Here is a 25,540-nt window from a genome sequence, read left to right as displayed (position 1 = left end):
TCTGGGTTATGTCATAGTCTAGTTGGGGATACGAGACTCAAATTCATGAGAAAAAATAAAGGAAAATATAGGATAGATAGTTGATGATGGGGTTAATTGTGAAACATGTCTCTGATTAAAGGCAAATTCAGTAAGGGCTGGGATGGCCAAAGAAGACTTCCTGGAGGGCATGGAAACTTGAGTTTGGCCTTGAGAGATACCTTGGATAGATGCTGAGGAAGGAAGATGAGGCCATGTTTAAGGGAGATGCAGCCTGATAAAATGAACAGAGCGCTGGTCTAAAGTAGTAAAACCTTTTTTCTAGTCCTTTCTAGTTTTAGTCACTTTTGTCTCTGGGCTTCAGGTTCCTCATCTGTAACATGAGGCTGCTGGACTAGATGTATCTTTAAGGTCTCACCCAGTTCTAACATAGGAATCTATGATCATGGAGAGTGAAATCAACCGTCCCTCTCCCTCCTTTTGATGGAGGATGTGAGGGAGAGTCACAGAGCAAGCCCTGTACTACCCAGTTAGCCCTCCCTGATATCTGAACCTGGGGTAAAGAAGGCTAGAGCCCGAAGGAGGGCTTTACTTAAACCAAACTTACTGATAGCAAAATAAGAGCTAGTGGAATAAAAAAAACCTAGCCTATGTTTACCCAGGTAGTAAGAGGCAGAGCTAGGATCTGAACCCAGATTTTCTGAGTCCATTGTTCTGCCCATTGGAGTCGTCCTTGCACAACTTAGCCCCCAGAAAAAAACGGGGGGTGGGACTTTTTTCTCCTGGGAGGCCCCACCTCTAATCAGCCTCCGCCCCGACCAAGGATGGAACAGAGCAGCAGCCGACTGTCTGCTCAACCTCAGAAGACACCCGCGGAGGTGGTATCAAACTGGAGCCAGGGGCTCCTGCTCTCCAGTCTTCTGCCCCCTGACCGAGGCACCTGAAATCCAGGAGCTCTGCGGCAGGCAAAGCGCTAGGAGGGGTAGGTTGTGGAAGCTCCAGGGATGCCTCAACTGGCCCTTGGTCTATCCATTCTGGGAGAAGCATCCATGCCTGCATCAGGGAGCTCCTCCCGGGCACCCCAAGCTTTTGGTAGTCCCCTCCATGAACAGGAAGCAGGTAATCCTGAGGTGGGGCTGGGACGTGGGGGTGTCAGCACCTGGTCAGGGTGGACAGCTGTTCCCTAGCGCTGGGGTAGGCGGAGCAGCCCAGAGACTGTGGAAGACTGGGGTCCAGAAAGAAGATAAGGAAGACTCTTAAAGGTGGACAAATTCAGGGGGCAAAGGAGGGGGTTCTAATACTGGGAGGTTTCATTCTTTCCTGCCATGGAAGTCACTTCCTTGGGCACTAATAACTCACATTCTAAAAATGTTTATTCTGAACTTAAAAACACCAAATGAAATGAGCATTTCTCAAGCAGATCTCAGTTATGTATCCCTTGCTTTTCTTTTTAAGTCAGTTCAACCAGTAGCTTTCAAAGCTGTCCTACTGATCTGTTTCTTTTCTTATCTTCGCATTAAAAAAAAAAAAACACAACCCTGTGATAACCCTCTCTTTTTTCATTTTCGTTTTTGCTACCGTATCTCTATCCCTATTTCTTCCAACCCCATCCAACCCTCTGGGATATAGGGGGGAAGGAAAAAGAAAATAACAGCCTTGTGTCATACACACAGTAAAACAAACCTAATTAATTTATTGGCTGCATCTGAAAGCGTATATTTTAGCATCTTGATTTCATCATTGCTCTGTTGAGAGGTGGATAGATGGTATTTCTATCCTCTTCAAGCTTACAGGGTGTTTTCCTTGTGAAATAGGGAGTGCAAGTATTAATGGTTCCATTTTACAGAAGTGGAAACAGAGGCTCAGAGAGATGTCGTGGATTGTTCATAGGTACAAAACTAAGAAGTGTTTGAGCCAAGATTCAAAACCAGCTCCCTTCTGACTCCAAGTCCAATGATCTTTTCTCTACTCCATAGTGATTTTCTGAGTTACCCTCCCTCTTCCTGTTCCTGCTAGTAGTGAGGAAATCTGATGCATACAAACACATTTACATACGCAAATATGTATAAAGAAGATATAAAGACTCCTTAGAGACAGCAGAGCTGAGTTTTATTTTCAGGCTCTCCACTGCTGCCCTGCCTGGTGGGAGAGTAACCAACGTTCTGATTGGTCCCTTGGAGTGCTTTGCCCACATTTTCTCATGTGCTTCTCATGACATCTCCATGAAGTAAGTAGTCATAGATTATCCCCATTTTAGAGATGAGGAAACTGAGGCTTGGGGTTTTGAAGTGATTTACCCAGGGTCACAAAAGTGCTCAAGAGCTTTCCTTTGCACCTCAGTTTTCCCAGCCTGAAGAATGGAGACAAGTCTTCTCTCAGTCCTTTCTATGCAGAGTAAGCATATCAGTAAAAATATCTTTTTTCAAAGATATCACCATTCATATTAATGCAATAGCCAGAAAGCCAGAAAAATAGGCAACAGGACCTATTAGGAGACCAGGTCTGAAATGACTGGGGGGTTTCTGCTTTCTTTCTGTCCAGCCCTTGAAGGTACAGGCACATCACCTCTACAGCCCAGGCTCCAAGAAGCAAGCAGCTTCCTAGAAAGTCTAATTCTCTGCCTCCCTTGTACCTTCATCTTCAGGGAGATGCAGCCACCACTCCTAGGGCATCCACCCTTCCCCTCCCCTCCATCTCTTCTCCTTCAGGTGCAGCCTGTTTACTGTCCTGTTCATCTTTCTTCCTTCTGGAATTCATTTCTAAGTCCTCACAAAAGTGTTTTATGTCTGAGAGACCAAGTCCTCACATGTACTTGCCCTATCCCTTCTGACTTCTCACCTATTAACAATCATTTAAAAGCCCTTAGTCTTTTATTAAACACCTGGAGGGAGATAGAGATGTTGAAAAAAGACTCTAAGAATACTTACAATGTTCATGGGAAACTTTGTCCTTCTGACAGTTTTTCTGAGTTTTTCTGGTCCCTAGCTCTTGGAGCTGAGATTTTGGGTCTCTGAGGTTTCTGGGGTCCTTCGTGCTCCCTCCCTCTTCCCATTAGCTGGGCCTCTCACTCCCCTCCCCCTTTCCTGTGGCAGGGACTGGGGGTGCTAGCAGTGGGTGTGAATAGGAATGAAGAAAAGAATGCGGACACAGTGACCTTCACTCCGCCCCCACCCCCCACTCCATGTGGCAGACAAGATTAAACAGCAGTTGCTAAAAGTCAAATGCAAATCACACGCAAACCACATGTAAATACCTCTGCAGCCCAGGCTCGTTTCCCTATCCCAAGTTCTACCTTCAGACTCCTTGGGCTAAGAGCTCTGCCTCCCCCTCCTCTGGCCTCAGTTCTTCCCACCCCCACCTCCCACACCTAGCCCAGACTGCAGCTCACATCCCTGGCTCAGCCTTCTCAGCAGGAGGCAAGAACAGCCTTGAACAGGTGAAAGCTGCTGAACCTCCACCAAGCCTGATTTTCCCTGGGCCTGGGGCCAGCCCCCCTCCAGCCTTGTGACCTGGAGCAGCTTTCTGAAGTCTCCAGTCAGACCTACCTGCCCCAGGTGGTCCAACTGGTCATCCAGCATGGATGGTCAAGACACTGGAGAAAGTAGAGGCAGGCAGGGATCATTGAGTCTCTCATCCAGAGCCGGGGGGGCCTTAGAGCTGATTTAGCCCACCCCTCTCTTTTTATTGTTTTTTTTTATCAATTCTTTTTTTACATCGCAGTAATGTAGCTACAACCCAACTCCCTCAATAATAGCCTCCCTTGTAACCAAGAAATGCAGATAAGCAAAACAAATGGAAACACAGACCATGGCTGACAACACGTCTCATTCTACACCTCTTTACTAAGAGGAGGGGGCATCAGTCTTCTGCAGTCAAAAATGGCCATTGCATTGATCTGAATTCTCATGTCTTTTTAAAAATAAATTTGTCCTGATATCTTTTGATTTTAATTACCTTAATGTGTCCCTGTATGCCTCCCCTTCCTCCTTCCAGAGCCATGCCATCCCACAGAGCAAAGAGTATAAATCTGGTGCCTTCTGGTGTTATTTTCCTTTATATTTTATGTATCATCTATATTATATAATTTATGTATTTGATTCTAATTGCCATCATCCACATTATTTCACAGAAATATCAAGTTTCTCAGAACTCTCCAAATTCATCCTCTCTTAGGGTAAAACAATAATAATACATTCCGTCCATAGACCACCTTCATGCAACCATTTGACAATCTGTGGGCATCTGCTTTGTTTCCAGATATTTACTGCTGCAAATATTTTCAGCCTCTTCATTTTCCAGGACAGGGCTCAATGACTTGCCACACAGGTAGTAAGTGGCAAAGGCAGAATTTGAACCCAGGACTGTGAGCTTCAAATCTGGAGCTCAGCCCAACATCCTATGACACTGACCTGACTTAGATGGGGAAAAGGTGACTGGCCCCACGGTTTGATTTGAGAAGTGCTGGGGAAAAAACCCCTGTGGCAGGAACTGCCCCACTGGATGCCTGAAGTTTTAAATTAAAATTGCATTCCTTTGGAAAAGCCCTTGTCCTATCCTCTTTTACAAAGTACAAGCTACTGGCTTTCAGACATCCTAATTTCTTCTTCAAGGGCAGTCCTGTCACCTGGAAAGGAGTTTATCACATCTATGAGGCTTAAACAGGCCTAAGGAATGGAGATCTTTAATTAGGGTAGGAGCCAGGGAAGGCAAGCCAAGGTTGGGTGCTCTGGTAGAAGGAGGGCATGGGCTAGGCAGTGCAATGGATAGAGTGCTAGTCCTGGAGTTAGAAAGGTCTGAGTTCGAATCTGAACTCAGACACTAGCTACGTAACCTTGGGCAAGTCATTTAACTTGTTTGCCTCAGATTCCTCATCTGTAAAATGGGGATAATCATAGCACCCATCTCCCAGGATTGTTGTGAGGGATTAAAGAATTGTAAAGCACTTGGCACATAGTCAGCATTATATAAATGTTAGCTATTAAAGGTATTCTAGGTAAGGGGAAAGGGACAGCAAAGAGCATAATAATATGTAGAACTAGGAGAGATGACAAATGTGTAGTCCAGCAGCTGGCAAACATTGACCTAAAGTCCAAATCTGACAGCCTCTTTTTTGTAGGAGCTAAGGATGGTGTTCACATTTTAAAAATAGAACTTTATTTATAGGACTAGACTCTAGTCTCATTTTACAAATGGGGAAACTGAGGAACATAGAAAGTGACTAGGATCACACAGTTTGGTAGCAGAGCTAGAAAGACTTGAGTTCAAATGATGCTTCAGCCACTAACAAGCTGTGTGACCCTAGGCAAGTCATTTAACCTCTGTCTGCCTCAGTTTCTTCCTCTGTAAAATGGGGATAATAATAGCACCTACCTTCAGGGTTGTTGTGAGAACAAAATGAGATAATATTTTTTGATAAAGCACTTGGTAAACCTTAAAGCTCTATGTAAATGATAACTCTTCATTATTATTATTTCTATTATTATTATTATGATATCCAGACTGTGAAGTTAACAAGAGTAGAAAAATCCAAAGGTGGGGCCCTGTTTCATTGGTCAGAACCACTAAGATTCCTCTTTGAGCTAATCCCATTCTCAGCTGACTATTTACACACAACAGGTATAGACCACCTGTCTGCCAGTAAACCTCACCAAGCTTTTTCTTAATCATCTTGGTGGGAGCCTGGCTCTGCTACCTGCTCTCCCTTTGCAGGAAAGAACCCACAAGGATCACTGTGGTCCAGTGATTCTCAACGTGTCCTGGGGGCAGTGAATGTCTGCCCCAAATCATGAGAAGCTCATGTTTGCATTCACAGATGTCTGCTTTGAGTCTCCCAATTTTCCCATATTACACCCCCAAAACCTCATGGCAAAGGATAATATTGTATTTGGCTGTGAACAAAAAAAATTGAGAATCACTGCTGGGGTGAGAGCTATAATTTTGGCTGTCATCCAAATCCTGGACAGGGAAAAGGAAGCCTACCCTGAATGGATGAAGGGGTGGGACTTAGGGGAGCATAGGACATTTTGGGAGAAGTGGTCATGCTATGAGACATGGGGTCAAGCGAGGGTGTTTGCTCCCTACATGTTGGCCATCCTCAGTGCCCCGTGACAAAGCCCCTGACCTCCATCCTGATTCTGGCAATGAGGCCCCCTGTGGGTAATGGGCTCCTCTTCCTATCATTCCTTCCACTGGGGGCTGCCATTCTATTTAAGCAGACACACAGCAGAAAGGGAGCTGGATCTCAGGTCTGAGGTCCCAGGTCCAAATCTCACCTGTGACACCATCTATGTTATTTTATTTCCCTGGGCCTCATTTTCATTATCTTTAAAAATTGAAAAGCCTCTCAGATTGAATCCAGCTCTGACTGTCCAGCTGAGATTCTATCTGCCTTGCTTGTCAATTTGTCAGTCACAAATGGCAAGGCTCCTTAAGAGTCAACCCAATATGGCGAACCTTTAATAAACTTTGTTTTACTTTGGCTGGAAGAAATCTTGAGTTGAATTCATCTGGCAGGACTCATTGTCTTTATATTTTGGGATCCCGAGAACCCCAAACTTCAACATTTTGGTTCCCTGACCATGAAGAACTGCTAATCTCAAGTTCTCCTGCCAAGACCAGAAGAGCAGCAGAAGCCACAAAACAACAGAGTGAAAGAGATTTCCAGCCCAAGGCAGCCTAGAAGGCTGACAGTAAGGGTCTATTGCACAGGGTGTGGAGGGCAGCACAATGTGGGCTGTGCCGCTGCAAGGCCAGGACTGGAGCAAGCTTCAAGGCACTACCTGCAGCAGCTGTGGGTCCAAGATTCTTCAACCCATAAACACCAAAGACAGCTTCAGAGGTCAGTGGGAAAACTCTTTCACTTGGGTGAGAAGGGAACACAGCAGTCTAGCCCTGACCTCAGGCAGTAGCAGCTTCCACTGTTGGAGCCCTGGCCTAAAGCCCCTGGGGGGATTGAGCAGTAGATCTGGATCTCAGCTCTGAGTGGCTGCCCTGAGTGCTGGCATGGTGGAACTGGTGGAGGTTTTGGAGCGGGAATCCTGTGCACAGACCAGAGTGCAGGCCAGGAGAGGAATAAACTCCTCTCCTTTGATTGTGCCACCTTGGAGGAACTGAAAACTTACAGGCCCCCGGAGTATACCCTCCCCTTGACAAAGAACTCAAAAGTCAAGTGACTGACTGGGAAGATGTCCAAAAAAGGGAAAAAGAATAAGACAATAGAAGGTTACTTTCTTGGTGAGCAGGTATTTTCTGCCATCCTTTCGGATGAAGTGATGCATGCCCACAGAGGAAGACCTAGGAGTCAGGGCTTCTGCATTCAAAATCTCCAAAGTGGATGTGCAGTGGTCTCAGGCCATGGAAGAGCTCAAAAAGGATTGTGAAAATCAAGTAAGAGAGGTGGAGGAAAAGTTGGGAGGAGAAATGAGAGTGATGCAAGAAAATCATGAAAAGTGAGTCAACAGCTTGCTAAAAGAGACCCAAAAAATGCTGAAGAAATTAGCATCTTTAAAAATAGACTAACTCAAATGGCAAAAGACGCCCAAAAAGCCAATGAGGAGAAGAATGCTTTAAAGAGCAGAATTAGCTAAATGGTAAAGGAGGTTCAAAAGCTCACTGAAGAAAGTAGTTCTTTAAAAATTAGAACAGAGTAGATGGAAGCTAATGACTTTATGAGAAACCAAGACATTACAAAACAAAACCAAAAGAATGAAAAAAAATAGAAGACAATGTGAAATATCTCATTGGAAAAACAACTGACCTGGAAAATTGATCCAGGAGAGACAATTTAAAAATTATGGGGCTACCTGAAAGCCATGATCATAAAAAAGAACCTAGGCATCATCTTTCATGAAATTATCAAGGAAAACTGCCCTGATATTCTAGAGCCACAGGGTAAAATAAATATTGAAAGAATCTACTGCTCACCTTCTGAAAGAGATCTAAAAAGAAAAACTCCTAGGAATATTGTAGCCAAATGCCAGAGTTCCCAGCTCAAGGAGAAAATATTGCAAGCAGCCAGAAAGAAACAATTTGAGTATTGTGGAAATACAATCAGGATAACACAGGATCTGGCAGCGTCTACATTAAGGGATTGAAAGGTGTGGAATATGATATTCCAGAAGTCAAAGGAGCTAGGACTAAAACCAAGAATCACCTACTCAGCAAAACTGAGTATAATATTTCAGGGGAAAAAATGGTCATTCAACAAAATAGAGGACTTGCAAGCATTCTTAATGAAAAGATTAGAACTGAATAGAAAATTTGACTTTCAAACACAAGAATCAAGAGAAGCATGAAAAGGTAAACAGGAAACAGAAAATCATAAGAGACTTACTAAAGTTGAAATGTTTACATTTCTACATGGAAAGATAATATTTATAACTCAAGACTTTTCCCAGTATTTGGGTAGTTGAAGGGATTATATACATATAGACAGAGGGCACAGGGTGAGTTGAATAGGAAGAGATAATATCTAAATAAATAAAATTAAGGGGTGAGAGAGGAATATATTGGAAGGAGAAAGGAAGAAATGGAATGGGGCAAATTATCTCTCATAAAAAAGACAAGACAAAGCTTTTTCAATGGAGGGGAAAAGGGGAAGGTGAGAGGGAAAAAGTGAAGGAAAAAGAGAAGATGGGGATAAGGGAAGGAGGGGTGTGATAGAAAGGAGGGTAGATTGAAAGAAGGGGTAATTAGAATGCATGGTGTTTTGGGGTGGGGGGAGGAGAGAGATGGGGAGAAAATTTGAAACTCAAAATCCTGTGGAAATGAATGTTGAAAGCTAAAAATAAATAAATAAATGGAAAAAAATTGAGAAGATTGGACTAGATGGTATCAGAGGTCTCTCCCGGCTCCCTGACTTCATCCTATGATGTCCACTTGTGGACAAATTCTCCCAAAGTACACAAGAAAAACATCTTCTTTATAAACCAGAATGGGTGTTCATAACTAGGAAAAACTTAGTAGGGGCAGAGAATGTCTCCAAATGCTTAAAGGGCTACTGTAGGAGGGAAGAATCAAATTCCAATTTGATTCCATTCAGTAAGCATCTATTTAGTGCCTACTATGTCCCAGGCACTGTGGGAGGTCATGGTCCTTACCCTTGAGGAGCCTATATCCTATGGAGGATGGAGAGGGATTTGGGGGGGAAGGGATTAGTCACATGTACAGATAAAAAAGAAATACCATTATATATTAAATGCAAAGATTGCCTGTGGGGGCAGAAAAGAGCATAGTGTGTTCCCTGAGGGCAAAAAAAAGGAGTAATAGGTGGAAGATGTACAGATGGAGATTTTGGCCCTAGGTGGGGGGAACCTCCTACCAATTAGAGCTGTCTCAAACTAGAATGGGCAGCCCATGGAGGAAGTGAGCTTTCTGTCCCTGGGAGTCTTCAAGCAGAGACTCGATGACTGCTGATTAGGGAAGTTGTGGATGGGATTCCTGGACAGCGGCAGGTTGGACTAGTTGACTTCTGAGGCCTTTTCTGTTGGTGCAGTAGAGACAGCACTGAACATGGAGTCAAAAGACCTGAGTTCAAATTCTGCTCAACCTCTTCCAGCCTCAGTTTCCTCATCTGTAAAATAGGAGGGAATTGGGCTTGACAGCCTCAACTGTCCCTTCTGGCTTTAAATCTATAATCTTGCTTAGTCCTACTTTGCCCTTTCCCCTCCCCCTGTCCCTCTCTAGTTCCTGGGAAAGAACTATAGATAGATATTTCTGAAACAGTAGAAGTGAGGAAGCTGAACAAGACCCAGTAGTCTGACAGAAGGAAACTAGCTAGTACTTAACACTCATGCAGGCTACTATGGAGCAGTGGAAAGAGCCCTGGTCTGGGAGCCGTCAGAATCAGGTTGTAGCTCTGTCTCTGTCACTGATGACATGCAACCATGCTCCTCAGTCTCCTCATCCACAAAATGGAGATAATAAACCCTCCCTCCTGGGCTCTCCAGTTACATTAGCGAGAATCCTTTGAAGCATATTAAGCATGTTACTCTCATTAAAGAGGCATTCATTACTCTCTATGTTCTCATTATTCACACGAATGAAAATGGGTTTATCTAACTGCTCAGTTCATCATGGGTCCCCCTCCTCCCAGGCCCCCTCCATGGGGGCAGCCCAACAGCCGAGACCTAGAAGGGAAGATGGGTTAGGAAGAGACCCAGCTTTGTCCTCACCACCAAGCCTGCTGAGGAGGAGGGGGAAAGTACAGAGACTGAGTGGCTGCAACCCCCCATGGAATCATGGACTGTGCTGTGATATATTATATCACCAGTCCTGATATAATATATGTGAAATACTTTGCAAACCTGAAACTGCTCTTACTGTTATTATCATTCCAGGAAGTGATATTAGAGGAGGGACCTAAAGGATGGGGGTTTGGGGAGATAGCTTGGCATTAGAAGACAGACAGAGACAGAGAGAGAAGAGAGACAGAACAACAGAAACACAGAGATGGAAAAACAGAAACAGAGAAAGAGACACAGAGATAGGACAGACATACATAGACAGAAAGGAAGACAGAGATAGATACAGAGAGAGAGAGAGGCAGGGAGGGAGAGAGAGAGAGAAGGGCAGGGTGGTAGGTGCTGAGAGAGACAGAAGAAGCAGATTCCTGCCCATCCCCCTGGGCTTAGAATTGAGGGAGGTGACACCCCTCTCCCCACACCCCTGATTCCAGTCTCTTCTCAGTGTCTCCACAGATCTTCCTGGGAGTTGGCTGCACTGTCCTCTTCTCCAGCCTCCTCCTGGGCTGTGCCTTCTGTTGGCGCTGGAGACAACTGCGGTCCAAGCTGCCCACCCCAGCTGTGGTTCTGGCCCTGAAAGCTGTGACCCCTAGAGAACCCCTGGCTGAGTCTGTCCAGCCTCAATACCAGGCCCTCCAGGCCTGGGAGCCCCCCTCCCAGGTCTCTCCCTCTCCACAACCTCCTAATTTCCCATCTATATTAAAGAAGAAGCGGCAAAGGTCCATCGCTAGATCCAGCTCCCTGGGGTGGCTCAGCTCTCCCTTGGCCTCCCACAGCACCCCCTGGTCGCCTGCAGCCTCATCTCAGCTTCTCCCTGGGCTATTCACCAGTGGAGGAAGAACTGATCGTGACAAACATCCGGGCATCGGAGCTGCCCCAGGGTCTCCTGCCTGGCAGAGGATTCTATGTCAAACTGCACCTGGTCCCTACCAGGACTGGGCACTGAAAAACAGCCCTGCAGCCTTCCGGCCCTACTATGGAATTTCATGAGAGGTTCTGCTTCCAAGGCTGCACATCCCAGCTTGTGGGGGCACAGGTTCTGCGGATGGCTCTCTACAGCTGGGACTTCCCCAGACTCAGAAACAACTTTGTGGGTGAAGTATTCTTTCCCTGTGCTCAGGTGGCCTCAGATTCTTTCTCTGGCTACCTGGTCAACTACACCCGAGAGCTGTCCACCACCAAGAGCAAACTGCAAAAGGTCAGGGAGCCATGCGAATCAATAACTTCTGAGAGCAGAACCTCTGTTATTTCTGAGTAGTAGAGCCTACTAGGCCGGGGGTGGGGGAGAGGGAGGAAGAATAATGAGCCTCTGGACCCTTAGGGCTATTTTGGAGTCATCCTCCATTCCTAGGAATCCCCCCCATCCTTGGAGATCACCTCCCAGTAACCCTGTTATCCCTCTTACATCCCTAGAATTCATCTCCTTAATCTGGCATTCAGAGATGCCTCCATCCTACAGTGGTGGCACTCCATCCCCACCCATCACTGATACCGTGAATTATGAGACTCAGCTGTCATAACTGGATTTCACCTCTATCCTGGTACTCACCTCCATTCCTAATATTCACCTTCAATATCTCTAGCTCTCAACTCCTATCTCTGCTACTTGTCCCTCCATCCCTGGCATTCAAATTTGCTTCCCTTCCTCTACTACTGGTACTTAGTTCCCACTTCATCACTGATACACTCATTTCTGATCTCTACCCCATATTTAGTATTTACCTACAGCCCTGGGACTCACTTCCCATATCTGGTGATTAGGGCTCCTCCCATAAAGGGAATCAATCACCCTCTTTGGTACTCACCATCCCATCCTAAGCCTCAGTAGTAATTCCACTCCTACTTCGGGCAGCCAAGTCCTAGAAAAGGCACATTGGGCACATTCTCAGAGTCAGCCCAGAGCTACACTCCACTGACCACCTCATAAATGACTCACCTGTGGTCACATTTGCTCACCCTCTGCATTCACCTTCACTCACCCTGTCCAGTAAGCACCTCCAAATCCTCCACCATAGGTATGACTCCATGGACATTGCGTCCTCCTACTGCCTAGGTGGTTCACAGCTTCTTCACAACTCTTCCCACTGGAGAGATTTCCAGCACCCTATTTCCAAAGGAGGCAGGGTCCTGGGATATGGGGGTGTGACTCTGGGAGATAAGGGGGGGGAGTTAAGGGCTTTGGTGGCATGGCCACCAGGCTATGGAATGAGGGGCAGGCACTATAAGAAGGGACTGTGGAGAGAGAGGCAGGGCCAAGGAGTTGAGGGAGTACAGTCATAGGATCTAGGAGTAGGACTGCAAAGTTTGAGACTGGTAGTGAGATTGCTTAAAGCAGAGAGAAGGCTGGGCTTAGGTGGGATGGTCTATAGTCAATGGGGGCACCCTCACAATATGAATAGAAACTTTTCTGCCTCTTGCAGAGCCATAACTCCCAGCGACTTGCTGGCTCCAGGTCTTGAACCTGCCTGGATTGGGTCCCAGGGCCAGCTCTTCCTCCTTCTTCAGTATCAGGCTTCTGCCCATCGCATCAAGGTGCTGGTCCACAAGGCAGAAAACTTGCGCAGCCTGGACCGACTACCAGGACAGCGGGGTATGAAGAAACTGGGAATGGGAAGGCAGGGAAGACCCAGGGTCAAGGGTGGCAAAGAAGGGGCTATGGATTAATTAACCTCAACCCTTGCTCTGGCCCAAATCTAACTCTTCAAATCCCTCCTAATGATCTCAAGGGTTTGAAGAGGGACAAGCTAGCTCTACTAATACAGCTAGTGACCATTTGTTCAGTCCAACAGATCATGATTAAGCACCTACTGTATACCAGACACTCTTTACCAGTGGATGGTTCCTAGAATGACTGAGCTGAAAGTATCCTTAGAAACCACCTGGTTTAAACCCTTAGAAGAGTTAACTGAGGCCCAGAGAAGTGACTTGTGCAAAGTCACACAACTACAGTGAAACCAGGATAGGAGACCAAGAGTTCTATCCAGACCAAGCAGTCTTTTCTTCCTGGAGAATGGCCCTCCTTCCTCACAGGTCTCCAAACTCTTTAGGGGGCTTTCTTCATCTCTTTCATCTCTCTGCCATCCAGACCCCTATCAATGGTGCTGTGGAAAGGCCACAGGATTGATGATGATGATGATGAATGATGAAGAACCTACTATATGCCAGGCACCATGCTAACTGCTTCATAAATATCTAATTTGATTTGGATTCCTGTACTACCACTAGCTTGCTGTAGGACCATAAGCAAATCAATCCCTTCTTTTCTTTGAACCTCAGTTTCTTTATCTGAAAAAATAAGGAGGTTGGACTAGGTCAGGGGTTCTTGAAGGTCCATGGTCAGATTTCACGGGGTCCATGAAGTGGTGAAAAAATGACAATTTTCATTGACCTCTAACTGAAATTTAGGATTTCCTTCAATGACTTCAGAACATGGTTCTGAGAAGGGGTCCATGGGCTTTGGTTGTTGTCCTTCGTTTCCGAAGAGGAAGAAAATGACAGCACCATTGTAAAGTGAAGTTTCAGTGTGTCCAACTATGGCTGATCAGACCAATACAAGCTTGGAATGCTCTACCACAGGTTGGGCACAGATAGTCTGTTTGAATATTTGGGGTGGATATCCCAAATTTGTGCGTTCTGTGTTTATTTTGTGCTGTCTCAATTTTGCTTTGCTCAAAGAGCATAGCACCTTTTCTTAGGTGGGCACACCATGCTCAGCAGTCCTGAGCCAGTGTCTCCCATATTGCACAGTCAAATCCAAAGTTCTTGAGAGACACCTTGAGAGTGTCCTTGTATCATTTCTTCTGGCCACCATGTGATCGCTTGCCCCATGCAAGTTCTCCATAAAATAGTCTTTTTGGCAAGCGTACATTTGGCATTCAAACAACGTGGTCAGCCCATTGGAGTTGCGCTCTCTGAAGCATAGTTTGAATACTTGGCAGTTCAGCTCAAGCAAGGACTTCAGTGTCTGGTACCTTATCCTGCCAGATGATCCTCAGAATCCTTCTAAGACATGGGCTTTATGAAGCTACTAAAAGGATCCTGGTTCAAAGATAAAATAAATAAAAAGACAACCTTTCACTCCAAAACTGCTAAGATTGCTATGAGAAGTACCCCCTCAAATGTCCCCTTTCCCAGGGTTAGCAACTCATATTTAGGGGGTTCTGTCCTGGATTCTGAATACCAGAGTTACTTAAAGGGGATGTACCTAAGATTGCTGAGTGGGGTCCTTCACTTGAGAGCCCCCCAAAGTACTGTGTAGATGAGAGAAGATTTGCTCTGTTGGTCCTGAGAGGACTAGGACTAATGAGTGAAATTAATAAGGAGGTTAATTTTGGTGCAGAATGAGAACTTTCTAACATAGACTGGTTCAGTGGTGGAGTGGTTTATCCTGGGAGGGAGGGAGCCCTCTGTCACTGAAGGCATTCAAATGAAAGCTGATGAATCACTTGTCAAGGGCATTCCTTTGTTGGAAGAGAGGTTGGATTTGGTGACTTCTTTAGCACTTTTTACCTCGAAGATGCTATGATTTTCTAGCTTCTGTTAATGCCTTGGCAGCTCAGAGAAAAACCTCAGTTTGTCCCAGGTTGCAGAACCATCCATGTCCCCAGCACCCTCCCCTTTCCACCTTTGCTGCCTCATCTCTGTTCTCCATGCTTCTCCTCAGAGCACTCTGTGGTGATCGGCCTGTACCAGGCTGGCCAGCTGCTGGATTCCCGAGAGACTCGGGCTGTGGTGGGACGCAGCCCAGTGTGGAATGCTCCCTTCCTCTTCAGTCTCCCTGCTGGAGACCTGCATGAGCCGAGCCTCTTCCTGCAGTTCACTATAATGCAGGTAAGGATAGGAGAGGGGGTCTGGGGAACATTAGGAGAGGCTGCTCCAGCTTCAGAGTCCAGATATCTCATGACCTAAACCATCTGGGGCTTGTGGTCCTTCCTGAAGACAGGTTCTCCTGCTGCCCAGTTATTATTCCTTAGGGATCTAAGTTCTCTCCAGGAAGGGGTTTATACTTAGATTCCATAGCACTGGTTTTCATTGTCATTCTAAGTATTTTATTTTAGGCACTTAAAATATTATTCTGAATTGTCCCTAAACAAGCAAAGGGGACCATGACACAAAAAAGGTGAAGAACTCTTATTTCAGAGAGAGGGTATGTGTGGGCTAGCGAGCCGAATCCCACATCTGGTATCTTCTGACACCAAATCTAACATCTAGCCATGGGATCTTGAGCAGATTGATTCCCCTCTTGGGGAGTTAATGTCCTCACCTGTAAATGGGAGATGATAATTGTCATCCTTTCTGCCTGGGATGGGTACAGATCCCCTGGGAAGATACTCTGGCAAACTGCTGGGAATGATGGGAAACTCCTCTGGAATGTAGGTAGACACTTGTGCTAGATACCTGTGAAATGTCATCATGGCTCCCTGCACATCTCTCCCTCTCCCAATATCTCTCCCCAGGTGCAAAAACAAGGTAGCTTAAGGGACTCGTTATGCAAAGGGAGTTCTCCCTAACCCTACCTCCTGTACTCATCTCTAGAGCCACCTGTTGACCCGAACTCTCACCCTGGGCTGGGTCTGAATTGGTCCAGAAGCTCCACCCACTGGGCGTGCACATTGCTGGGACATGTGCCAACAGAGCCTCCAGGAATCTAGCCAGTGGCACCCCCTCTGCCCAGGCAAGCCAGACCCTCCCCAGGTCAGCAGCCTTTGGATCTGGGATAAGAAACAGTTGATGCTGAAGAAGGCCCCCAAGCAGGAGGGGCTGGCCAGAAGTTTCAAGGGATAAAGGACAGAGGTGCTTAGGCAGCCCTCTTCTGAGCCACTAATTGGTGCCTCAGTTGTTTCATCTGTATAATGGATGATCTGCCCTGCCCCACCTATCTCAATGGAGCTGAGGATCCAACAGGAAAATGTGCTAGGTACATGTAAGGTCCTCATAAATCATGATGCATTGGTTGGACATAATCAACTCTCTGAACCAGAGGGCCAAGGAGCTGGGAGTTTTGTCTGCTTTACAGGCCTCACAGTATGATTGTGGGGAAAACACTTTGTAACCAATTAGATAGAACTTAAAACCTTTCTAAGTCACACCTTCTGCAAGAGGCCTTTCTGGTCCCCCTGCTTCTGCCGTCTCTTCCTCCTTCCCACTAATTTACATCTACTTTTTGTATGTACCTAGTTAAGGCATTGTCTCTGTGTTGGACTTTTTGCTTCTTGGGGTCAGGGACCATGCTTTTGCCTTTCTTTGTATCCCCAGCATTGAGTATACTGCCTGACACATAATAAGTGATCCATAAATGCTTGTTGACTGACTAAAGAACTGTAAATCTAAAACCACTTCAAAAACCTTCAAATGTGAATAATTAGTCAATCCCTATTAACTCCCATACTCCATCCAGACATTATCTTGGTACCTTTGATCTTCACTGTTCCAGGCTAAACAGTCCACATCTTTTCTTTAGCCAATCCTCAATCTTCTGGTTCTCAAGGCCAGTACTTGGACGAGTGGAAGAGGGACTGACTAGCTTCTCTCTGTGACCCAAAGGCTATCATTAGATGTCATGGATAGAATTTACAAACTGGAAGATTTAGGCTCCTTCTCTAGGAAAACTTCCTAAACACCAGAGCAGTCCAAAAGTGGAATGGGCCACCTCCAGGGGAAATGACTTTTCTACCACTGAAGGTTTGCAGAAAAAGACTGAGTGAACTCTTGTCTAGCATGGGCTAGTGTCTATTTCAGGTAGAAATGGATCCTTGCCAGGATGCAGATTGACTTAGACAAACACAAATTAACACTATCTATGTTGTACCATTTAAAAATTTATTTTGTTAAATAGTTCTCAATTACATTTTAATCTGGTTTGAGGTCCACTTGGGAATTTTACAGGCTGATGTTGTGAGTAGGCTCTGATACACTGTGATTCCAGGGACCAGATTTCTTTCAAGCCTTCTCACTTCCTCAAGGGAGTGGGAGGTAGCCAGAAGAGCTAGCAGGACTGAGGGAGGGGATGCTGGTTTCTAAAGAAATCTTGGGCAGCCAGGTGGTACAATGGGTGTAGTGCTAGACCTGAAGTCACAAAGACCTAAGTTCAAAGCTAAATTCAGGCACTGCTTCAATGCTGTGGGACCTTGGACAAGTCACTTAATCTCTGTCTGTCTCAGCTTTCCTGTATGTAAAAATGGGAATAATTATAGTACTCTCTTTCCAGGGTGGTTGTGACAATAAAATGAAAAGTGCTGTATAAATGCTAACAATTGTTACTATTATTACTGGGGTATTGGAATGGAGGTAGAAGAAAGAACGTCAAGGAGAAAGCATATAAGAAGGTAGACAAATAGATTTCCATGTATTGGAACTGTACCTTGATGAGGACAGCCTAGACAAATCCTGAAGGCATGACTTTTCTGCATAGAACTTGTTCCATCTCACCCCAGCCAAAGAGTTTCTCTCCTCACTCTCACCCCTGAGGCCTGGGTACCACCTCTCATCGCTTCTGTCTATACTCTAAACTCTTTCCCCAAGGCAGCAGGTCAATGGGGCTCTGGCACCTTTCAAACCTGATGATGAGGGTATATTTGAGGGGGGTCACATTACTCTATTTGGAGATCCAAATTGGAAGTCTTCTTCCCACCCCAAACTGCATCACACAGTTGTCCTTATGACCTATAACTATTTCTGGGGGCAGCCAGGTAGAAAGCACTGGGCCTAGAGCTAGAAAGACCCCTGGAAAAGTCACCTAATTCTTGTCTTTTGGTAAATCTTCCCTAGAAGATTTGCCTAGGTCTCAGAGTCTTTCCTCTGAGTCTTTCCCTTTCTTTGAATGGATCATCAGTTGACTCTAGCTTGATACATGATTGGCTTCCTTTCTCTTCCAGTCATAGAACACTCTTTTAGAGACTTCTGCCCAAATCCTCATTTAATAAAGCCTGCTTATAAGATCACAGGGCTGCTTAGAAGACCACAAAGCTCTCAGGTTCCCCTCATACTCACCAAAATGGCAAAGTTAAAACTGACAAAAAAATTAGAAAATAACAAATGCTGGGAGAAACATGGGAAAAACGTACATTAATACACTCTTGGTGGAGCTATGAACTGGTCCAGCCATTCTGGAAGGCAATCTGGAACTATACTCCCAAAACTATTAAACTCTGTGTCCCCTTTGAGTCATAGATATTGCTACTACTAGATCTATATCCCAAAGAGATCAAAGAAAGAGGAAAGACACATAAATGTATCAAAATATTAATAGCAGCTCTTTTTATGGTGGCAAAGAATTGGAAATTGGAAGAGTACCCATCCACTAGGAAATGTCTAAGCCAGTTATTGTATATAAATGAAATGAAAAACTATTGTGCTTTAAGAAATGATGAAGGGGATGGTTTCACTGAAACCTGGGGAAATCTGTATGAGCTCACTGATTCAGAATGAAGTGAGCTGAACCAAGAGAGGAATTTAAATAGTAACAACGGTATTGTAAAAACAACTTTGAAAGACTTAGGAATGCTGACCAAAACAATGACCAACCACAATTCCAGAGGACTTATGATGAAATATCTACCTACCTCCAGACAGGGAGGGGGTGAACTCAGAGATCAGGTTGAGGCATATTTTTTAAGACATGACCAATGAAGGGATTTGTTTCTCTTGACTACACATTTGTAGCTGAGGTTTTGTTTTTCTTGTTTTCTCAGTGGGGGAAGAGGGAGAGAATTCAAACCTGAAGATAAAATCTAATTGGATTTAAAGAAAAAAATATAAACTCTCAGACTTTAAAGGTCATTTAGTTCAGATGAGGAAACTGATGCCCAGGAGAGTGACTTGGCCAAAGTCACTCCAGGAAGTACAGAGTTCAGATTTCAACCCAGATCCCAAGACTCCAATGTCAACATTCTCTCCCCAATTCCAGTCAAGGCACCTCCCAGATGCTTTTGAATTGTGATGCTGGAAAAGACTTTTGAGAGTCCCTTGGAAAGCAAAGAGATCAAATCAATCAATACTTAGAGAAATTAATTCAGATTATTCACTGGAAGATCAAATACTGAGGCCAAAGCTTAAATACTTTGGCCACATAATGAAAAGATGACTCTTTGGAAAAGACCATGATGTTGGGAAAGAATGAAGCCAAAAGGAGAAGAAGGCAGAGGATGAGGTGGAAAGATAGTGCCACAGCAGCAACAAACATGAGCTTGGACAGACTTTGGAGAAGTTAGGATAGAAGGGCTGGGTACGCTACAGTCTGTGGGGTCACATAGAGTCAGACATGCGTGAGCGACTGAACAACAAAAATCCCTGACCAGTGGGCCATTCAATCTTTGTTTGAAAACCCTTTATTAAGAGGACCCTCACTGCCCAGCACAGGGCCCTTTCTACTTTGGAATTTCTCTATTAAGGTTTTAATTTTTTTCTGACATCAAGCTTGAACTTGCTTCTGCAATTTTCACTTGTTTCTAGTTCTGCCCTCAGAGGTCAAGCAGAAAAGGCTAGTCCCTCTTCCAGAGGACAGCAATGGCATCCTTCTTCACAAACTTATCCTGGGTCCTTACCAGCATCAACTGATCATGGGATGGTGGGAGTGGGGCAAGGGGTAGGATGAGAACCTGCACTTCTTTAGGGGCCCAAAGGAACTGAACAGGATGGTATGGGCTTATGCCTGGGAAGAGAATCACTCCAACTGTGGCATAAGTCTTGGGGGAATTTTAGGGATACAGGAGACATTCAAAGAATGAAAACCACCTGGTTGGACTATGTTTTTCTTTGATACTTTAAATACTTTTTAATTGATATCTTTTGTTTTTCCATCACCTTCATTTCCAAATAAATCCCTTTCCCACCCCCATCCAAAGATCTATTTGTAACTCTCCCCCAAATATAATATTTTTAAAAGTCTTTCAGGAAATTAAGCAACATCTCACCTGAGTGTCACCATACCTGCAGTGCCCCATACCCAGAGTCCCCCTCTTCTGCACAGGATGTGGGGAAGTGCATTTTCTTAGCTTTTCTTTTTCTCCAGGGACTGCTTTGCTCACAATTACCAGCATTCTGTTGTTTCATTTTGGGGGTGCTCTCTATTGCAATCATTGTGGCTACTAAGGACAAGACTTCCTTCATGTTGATCAGTTCAGGGGAGTCTTCCCAATTACCTGTCCCTGAAACATTCTCCTGAATTGATCATCTCTTGTCCTTTGTGAAATCCAGGATGGCTAGGATGGCAGAAGGGAAAGAGGGGCTGCTGCCAGAAATGACCAGCTGGTCACAGCAGCAGAAGAGACCAAGTGTGTGTGAGTCCCAGACCCGAGGGAGGCAAGCAAGCTCAGGAATGGAGAAGATGCTCCTGGATGTGTTCCTGTTATCTTCCCCTCTAGAATGGAAACTTCTCGATTTCACTAGCACCTAGAACAAAGCCTGGCACATATTAAATAATTGCTTGTTGATTCACTGGTCAGTTACTTGTAATGGAAAGTTGACTTAGAAGACCAGGGTTCTAATCCTGCCTCTTCTGCTTGCCACCTGTGAGACCTTGGACCAGTCTCTGACTTCTCAGCTGCAAAATGAGGAGATGCATCTAGCAGAGGTCCCTCCCTTCTGGCTCTTAATTTATTTTCTATGATCCTTGAGTCAGGGATGAGAGATTAGATGATTTTAGAAGGCAGCATGTAATCGGGAAAAGAACTCTGGATGGGGTCAGATGATCTGAGTTCCAATCCTGCCTCAGACACTTACTAGCTGTGTCACTTTTGATGTCATTTACCCTCTGTCTCAGTTTCCTTATCTGTAAGATGGGGATATCATCTCCCCTACCAAGTTGAAGTGAAGAAAGTGCTTGGTAACTATTAAGACAATATGCAAGCAGGTATTATTATTTTCATAGGGATTAGTAAAGGAGAAAGTCCTGGGGCTGGAGACAAAGGGCCCTTGGACCATTTCTGAGGAAGATCTGGAGCCCTGGCAAATTGAAGTGAAACCAGATTCCTGAGCAAGTCCATGGCCAGTACCTGCCAATTCCACTCCAGACTATTCCAGTAAGATCCTTCCAAGTCTGGTCTGTCTTGAGGCCAGGAAAGAATGTGACTGAACCCTTTCTGCAACACCTCCTGCAGCTGAGGAAGGCTGTAGAACTCCTGGGTTTGCCAGTGGAACCTCAGTTTAGCTGCAGGGAGAATGGGAGGAGGAATGTCACTGAGCAGGCCTAGTCTTGGCATGATTCTAGGAAACTTGGGGAAGATTCCTCCCCATTGACTCCTCTCCAATCCTCCTTTATGCTGGTGGAGGCCTGAGATTGCTTCATCCCAAGGAGAGAGCTGAGGCTTAGAAAGTGCATCCCTCTAGGGGAGGGAACCCAGAGATTGAGAAATATCTGGCGGAAGGGTTCTTAACCCAAGGTCCGTGAACTTAAAGTAAACGTTTTTTATAACTATTTTGGTATAATTGGTTTCCTCTGTAGTCCTATGTATTTTATTTAATGCATTTGACACCCCAATTCTGAGAAGGGATCCACAGGCTTAACCAAAGGCAAAGATCATCAGACTTGCCCGAAGGGTCCATAACATAAAAAGGTTGAGAATCCCTTCCCCTGCACAGGGTTGGTGAAGGATCCCAGAGGCTTTCCTGGGCCCTGTGCTGATGGGAGAGGGAGACAGAGAACAGAGTCCTGAAGGCTTAGGGGAGCAGAAGGAAAAACTGTGGCATAGATAAAGAGGCATACACACACAAAAAATCTTAGCTTCCCCTGGACTTCCTGAGCTGAGGGCTAAACTTCTTGCCTATATCCTCACTGATCAGTCTGGCTGGGGGTCCCCCTTCAGGCCCTCTTCCCATCTCTCTTAGGATATTGAGGAGGCCCTCCTAAGTATCATCCTTTCCTGCCTCCCTGAATCTTGGAATCTTGAAGTTGGGTGGAACCTCAGAGGTATTTTAGTTAGGGACTCCCTCTTCTCTGTTAATAACTGGAACACTTTCTGCCCAGAGAGTGGGTACCTTCCCAGCATAATCAGCCCAGGAGAGAAGCAGGGGTTTGGGAATCAGTACCCTACCACAAGCTACCAAAAAGAGGGGGCCCTCCAAGGATAGGAGCAGGGTGGCCCCCAGAAGGGGGAGCTGCCTCTTTGCAAATCTGTCCAGTCCAGAGTGGGGGCGATGCAGCTTCTGACAGTCCCAGGGAGGAGCTCTATTTCTCATCCCCCCATATCTAATCTGTTGCCAAAGTTTGTGCCCCCTTTTCTCTTCTGAAGCTGCCCCTCACTCTAGTGCAGACTCTCATCACTTCACACTTAGACTATTGCAATAGCTGTAGGTGGGGTCTGCCTGCATCCATTCTCCATGCAGCCACCAAAGTGACAGTCTTGAATGCAGACCTGACTAAGTTACTCCCCTACTCAATAAACTCCAGTGGTTCCCTATTGCCCCCAGGATCAAAAACAAAATGCTGTATTGGGCATTCATCATGTGCCTCCCCTCCTACATTTCTAGTCTTCTTCCACCTTACTCCTTTTGGTCTAGTGACACTGGCTTTCAGCTGTTCTAAGGATAAAACACTGTCTCTTGGCTCTGGGCATTTTCCATGCCTGGAATGTTCTCCCTCCTCATCTCTGCCTCCAGGAAGCCTTTCCCAAACTCTTAATTCTTCTGGCTTCCCTCTCTTAATTGTTGGAGAACCTGGCCTGGGTTTTGCCACTCTGAGGCAAGTCATTTCCTTATTCTGGGTCTCGATCACCTCATCTATAAAATGTCAGGGATGGATCAAATAGTATCTATGGTCCCTTTTCATTATATGTGGAACCAATGACTTGTTGATTCAAACTGGATTAAACCTTGACTTTTCTGCATGACTGGGAGCAAGCTCCCATCCCTCCCAAGTAAAACCACCAAGCAAAACTACCAAGCATGATGTCATCTCTGTCTTGGAGCTGTGTTTGGGAATAGCCTCAAGACCGTTCTTCTAGTAGGATGTTGGGCAGATCCAAGGGTCAGGCAAGAGCATAGAGGATTGGATTTGGGGTACAGCTGGAGATACTGGGGAGAGGGACTGGTTCTTACCTGCTCTACTGGTGACTTCTTGATCCCCTGATCCCCAGAACTTCCCTCTGGCCACTCCCTGAGGGGCTGCTCTGCCTTGCTGGTCCTTTTCCGCCTCTCCCCAAACAGATCCTGCAACTGAATTGTAAAAGAAAGATAGGGCTGAATGGGGAGACTGCAGTGAGTGGTTTGGATGATAAGGGCATCCCTAAGAACAGCTCTGAATTCTTTACCCAAAGGGATGCTCTATAAGGAGCCAGGATTTCTGGCCAGGGTGGGACTTGGGGATAGGAGACATCATTTATGTCAGCCCCATTGTAGGACTACTCAAAATGTACTGGTAATCCTTGGAAGTGTAGGCAACTTGGTCTCTGATTTCTTATTCCCCTTTCTGGGCTGGCTGTCTTTCAGTTCACTGCAGCCAGGGAGGCAAGTGTGTCTGATTTCCTCCTTCTTCTCTTCGTAGGCTGGGAGGGGTTAAGTCTGTTCTCCATCCTTGGGAGCCTAGAAGGCCAATGCTGAACTGAGAAGGGTTAAGCTCTAATGGGGGCATTTCAGTTTCTATATTAGGTCCTCGGGGAGGCTACTTCAGAATGAAGCCTTACAGGTAAGGCCAGCTAGAGCCGGAAAGCCCTTTGCTTTCTTTCCCAGCCCCATGACTCCTCCACCTCCAAGCAGGCTTACCCCGTACCTGCTCAGTCACCAGCCGATGCTGCTGTTTGACCCGCTCAACATCCCTCAGGTCACTCCGGGCAGCTCGGCCCCCCTTTGGGGCATGCTTGTTGGGACCCTTGGATTGAAGATCACATGATCACAGATTTAGAGCTGGGAGGGTTCTTATGAGGCACTGAGCAAACCCCTGTCCCACCCCCTCAGTTAAAGCTAACAGATGAAATGACCTGCCCATGGTCCCATGAGGCAACTAGGTGGTAAAAGGGATAGAGAGTCTTGAAGTCAGGGAAACCTGAGTTCAAATACTCCCTCATACTGTACTAGCTGTGTATCCCAGGTCAAGTCATTTAACTCCTCAGTCTCAGTTTTCTCATCTGTAAATGAGAATAACAGCACTGACATCATGGGGTTGGTGTGAGAATCAGGGGAGACAGCACATGTACAACATCACATGATGATGATTAGCAGTAATGAGCATCTCAGGAAGGATGTGAGCTCAGGTCTAGCTGACTCCAAGGCCTTTGGTGTTCTAGCCATTGCTCTACCCAGCCACCTCTTGGGGAGGAGGCAGGGAGAAGACCAATGAAGGGGGTGAGTGCTGGGATCATCAAAGGCACTTGAGAGCCCAGCCAATCCATTCCTGTTCCATGCTGTTCCCTCCCATCCTACTGCTGGCCCATCCTTAGATCCTGGAAGGAAAAGTTTGAGACATTCCCGTTCTGGGAGGAAGGACCTCAGTGCTCTGAGTGGGGAAAGGGGACACTTACCTCCAAGACTTTCTGAAGCTGCCTCAGTGCCTGTGGTTTCTCCTCTGCTGGTTTGGAAGACGCTTCCCAACCTGGAGACATTCCAGGGTCCAGAAGTTAGAAGCTCATAGTCCATCCGGGTCAGCCCCTGCCCCTCATCCCAGCCCTGGTTACCCCCTGCCCCTCATCCCAGCCCTGGTCACCCCCTGCCCCTCATCCCAAACCTGGCACTGCCTGCCCAGGGGGACTTAGGTCAGGGAAGGGGCCAAGAAGAGACATCCACACCCTTAGAGAAACAAGGATCCTGAATTATCTCAAAAGGAGTGATAGAGCCTGATTTGTAAGTGACGTAAAAACCCATGTCCATTTGCAAAGCATATGCAAAACAGGAAAGTCTAGGGCCCAAGGGGCAGCTCAGGAACCAGGAGTCAGGGTTCTCATTCTCTTGGCATAACCTTTCTGAGCCATGTTAGACAAGTCACAGTCTCTCTGGGCCTCAGTTTTCTTAAAAAACAGTTGATCCTTTCTGGCTCCAACTCCCTATGGTTCTATAAGACTACAAACCATTGCCAATAAAACTCTGCTCAGGCATCACACTGAAAATGGACCCAGTCTCCTCTCCCAGCCCCAGGCAGAGGTCAAAGGGAACTCACCTTGAAGCACTTTGTCCAGTTGTTCCAGGAAGGCATTACAGTGAGTGCAGTGACTCTGTGGAACCCCCTCCCAGCCAGTTTGGGGACCCCTCTTCAGTTCTTCTGGAACCAACTGGCTGAAGCCCGATGGGGAGTTAAGGGACAGTTTCTAGGTACAAGGACATTGGCATTCCATGAACCATGTTGTCAAAGCCACTTTGGGTCAGTTTCCAATAACTAAGTAATTTGAGCCCAAGAT

The 25,540-nt window shown here is 45.9% G+C and overlaps 1 protein-coding gene and 1 pseudogene across 8 annotated transcripts in view; one reads left to right on the top strand and one right to left on the bottom strand.

Moving 5' to 3' along the window:
* Positions 1-1,028: 1,028 nt before the first annotated feature.
* Positions 1,029-15,951, top strand: LOC140517259 (synaptotagmin-7-like; annotated as a pseudogene).
* Positions 15,952-19,966: 4,015 nt separating this feature from the next.
* LOC140517257 (uncharacterized) overlaps positions 19,967-25,540 on the bottom strand; it is a 42,341-nt gene continuing 36,767 nt past the window's right edge. For 7 of the 8 annotated variants that reach the window (XM_072628361.1, XM_072628364.1, XM_072628359.1 and 4 more), the window contains 5 exons: positions 25,303-25,450; positions 24,671-24,741; positions 23,916-24,021; positions 23,253-23,369; positions 19,967-21,366 (listed from right to left, as the gene is read on the bottom strand). In XM_072628361.1, coding sequence (XP_072484462.1) covers positions 21,050-21,366; positions 23,253-23,369; positions 23,916-24,021; positions 24,671-24,741; positions 25,303-25,450 — 759 coding nt within the window. In that variant the 3' untranslated portion in view covers positions 19,967-21,049. The remainder of the gene's footprint in view (positions 21,367-23,252; positions 23,370-23,915; positions 24,022-24,670; positions 24,742-25,302; positions 25,451-25,540) is intronic. The other variant, XM_072628365.1, reaches the window with a different exon arrangement.

The sequence above is a fragment of the Notamacropus eugenii genome, chromosome 1, assembly GCF_028372415.1.
Source record: "Notamacropus eugenii isolate mMacEug1 chromosome 1, mMacEug1.pri_v2, whole genome shotgun sequence".
Lineage (NCBI taxonomy): Eukaryota > Metazoa > Chordata > Mammalia > Diprotodontia > Macropodidae > Notamacropus > Notamacropus eugenii.
Note: the sequence above shows the minus strand (reverse complement) of the source record. Positions and strands in the feature narration are given on the sequence as shown.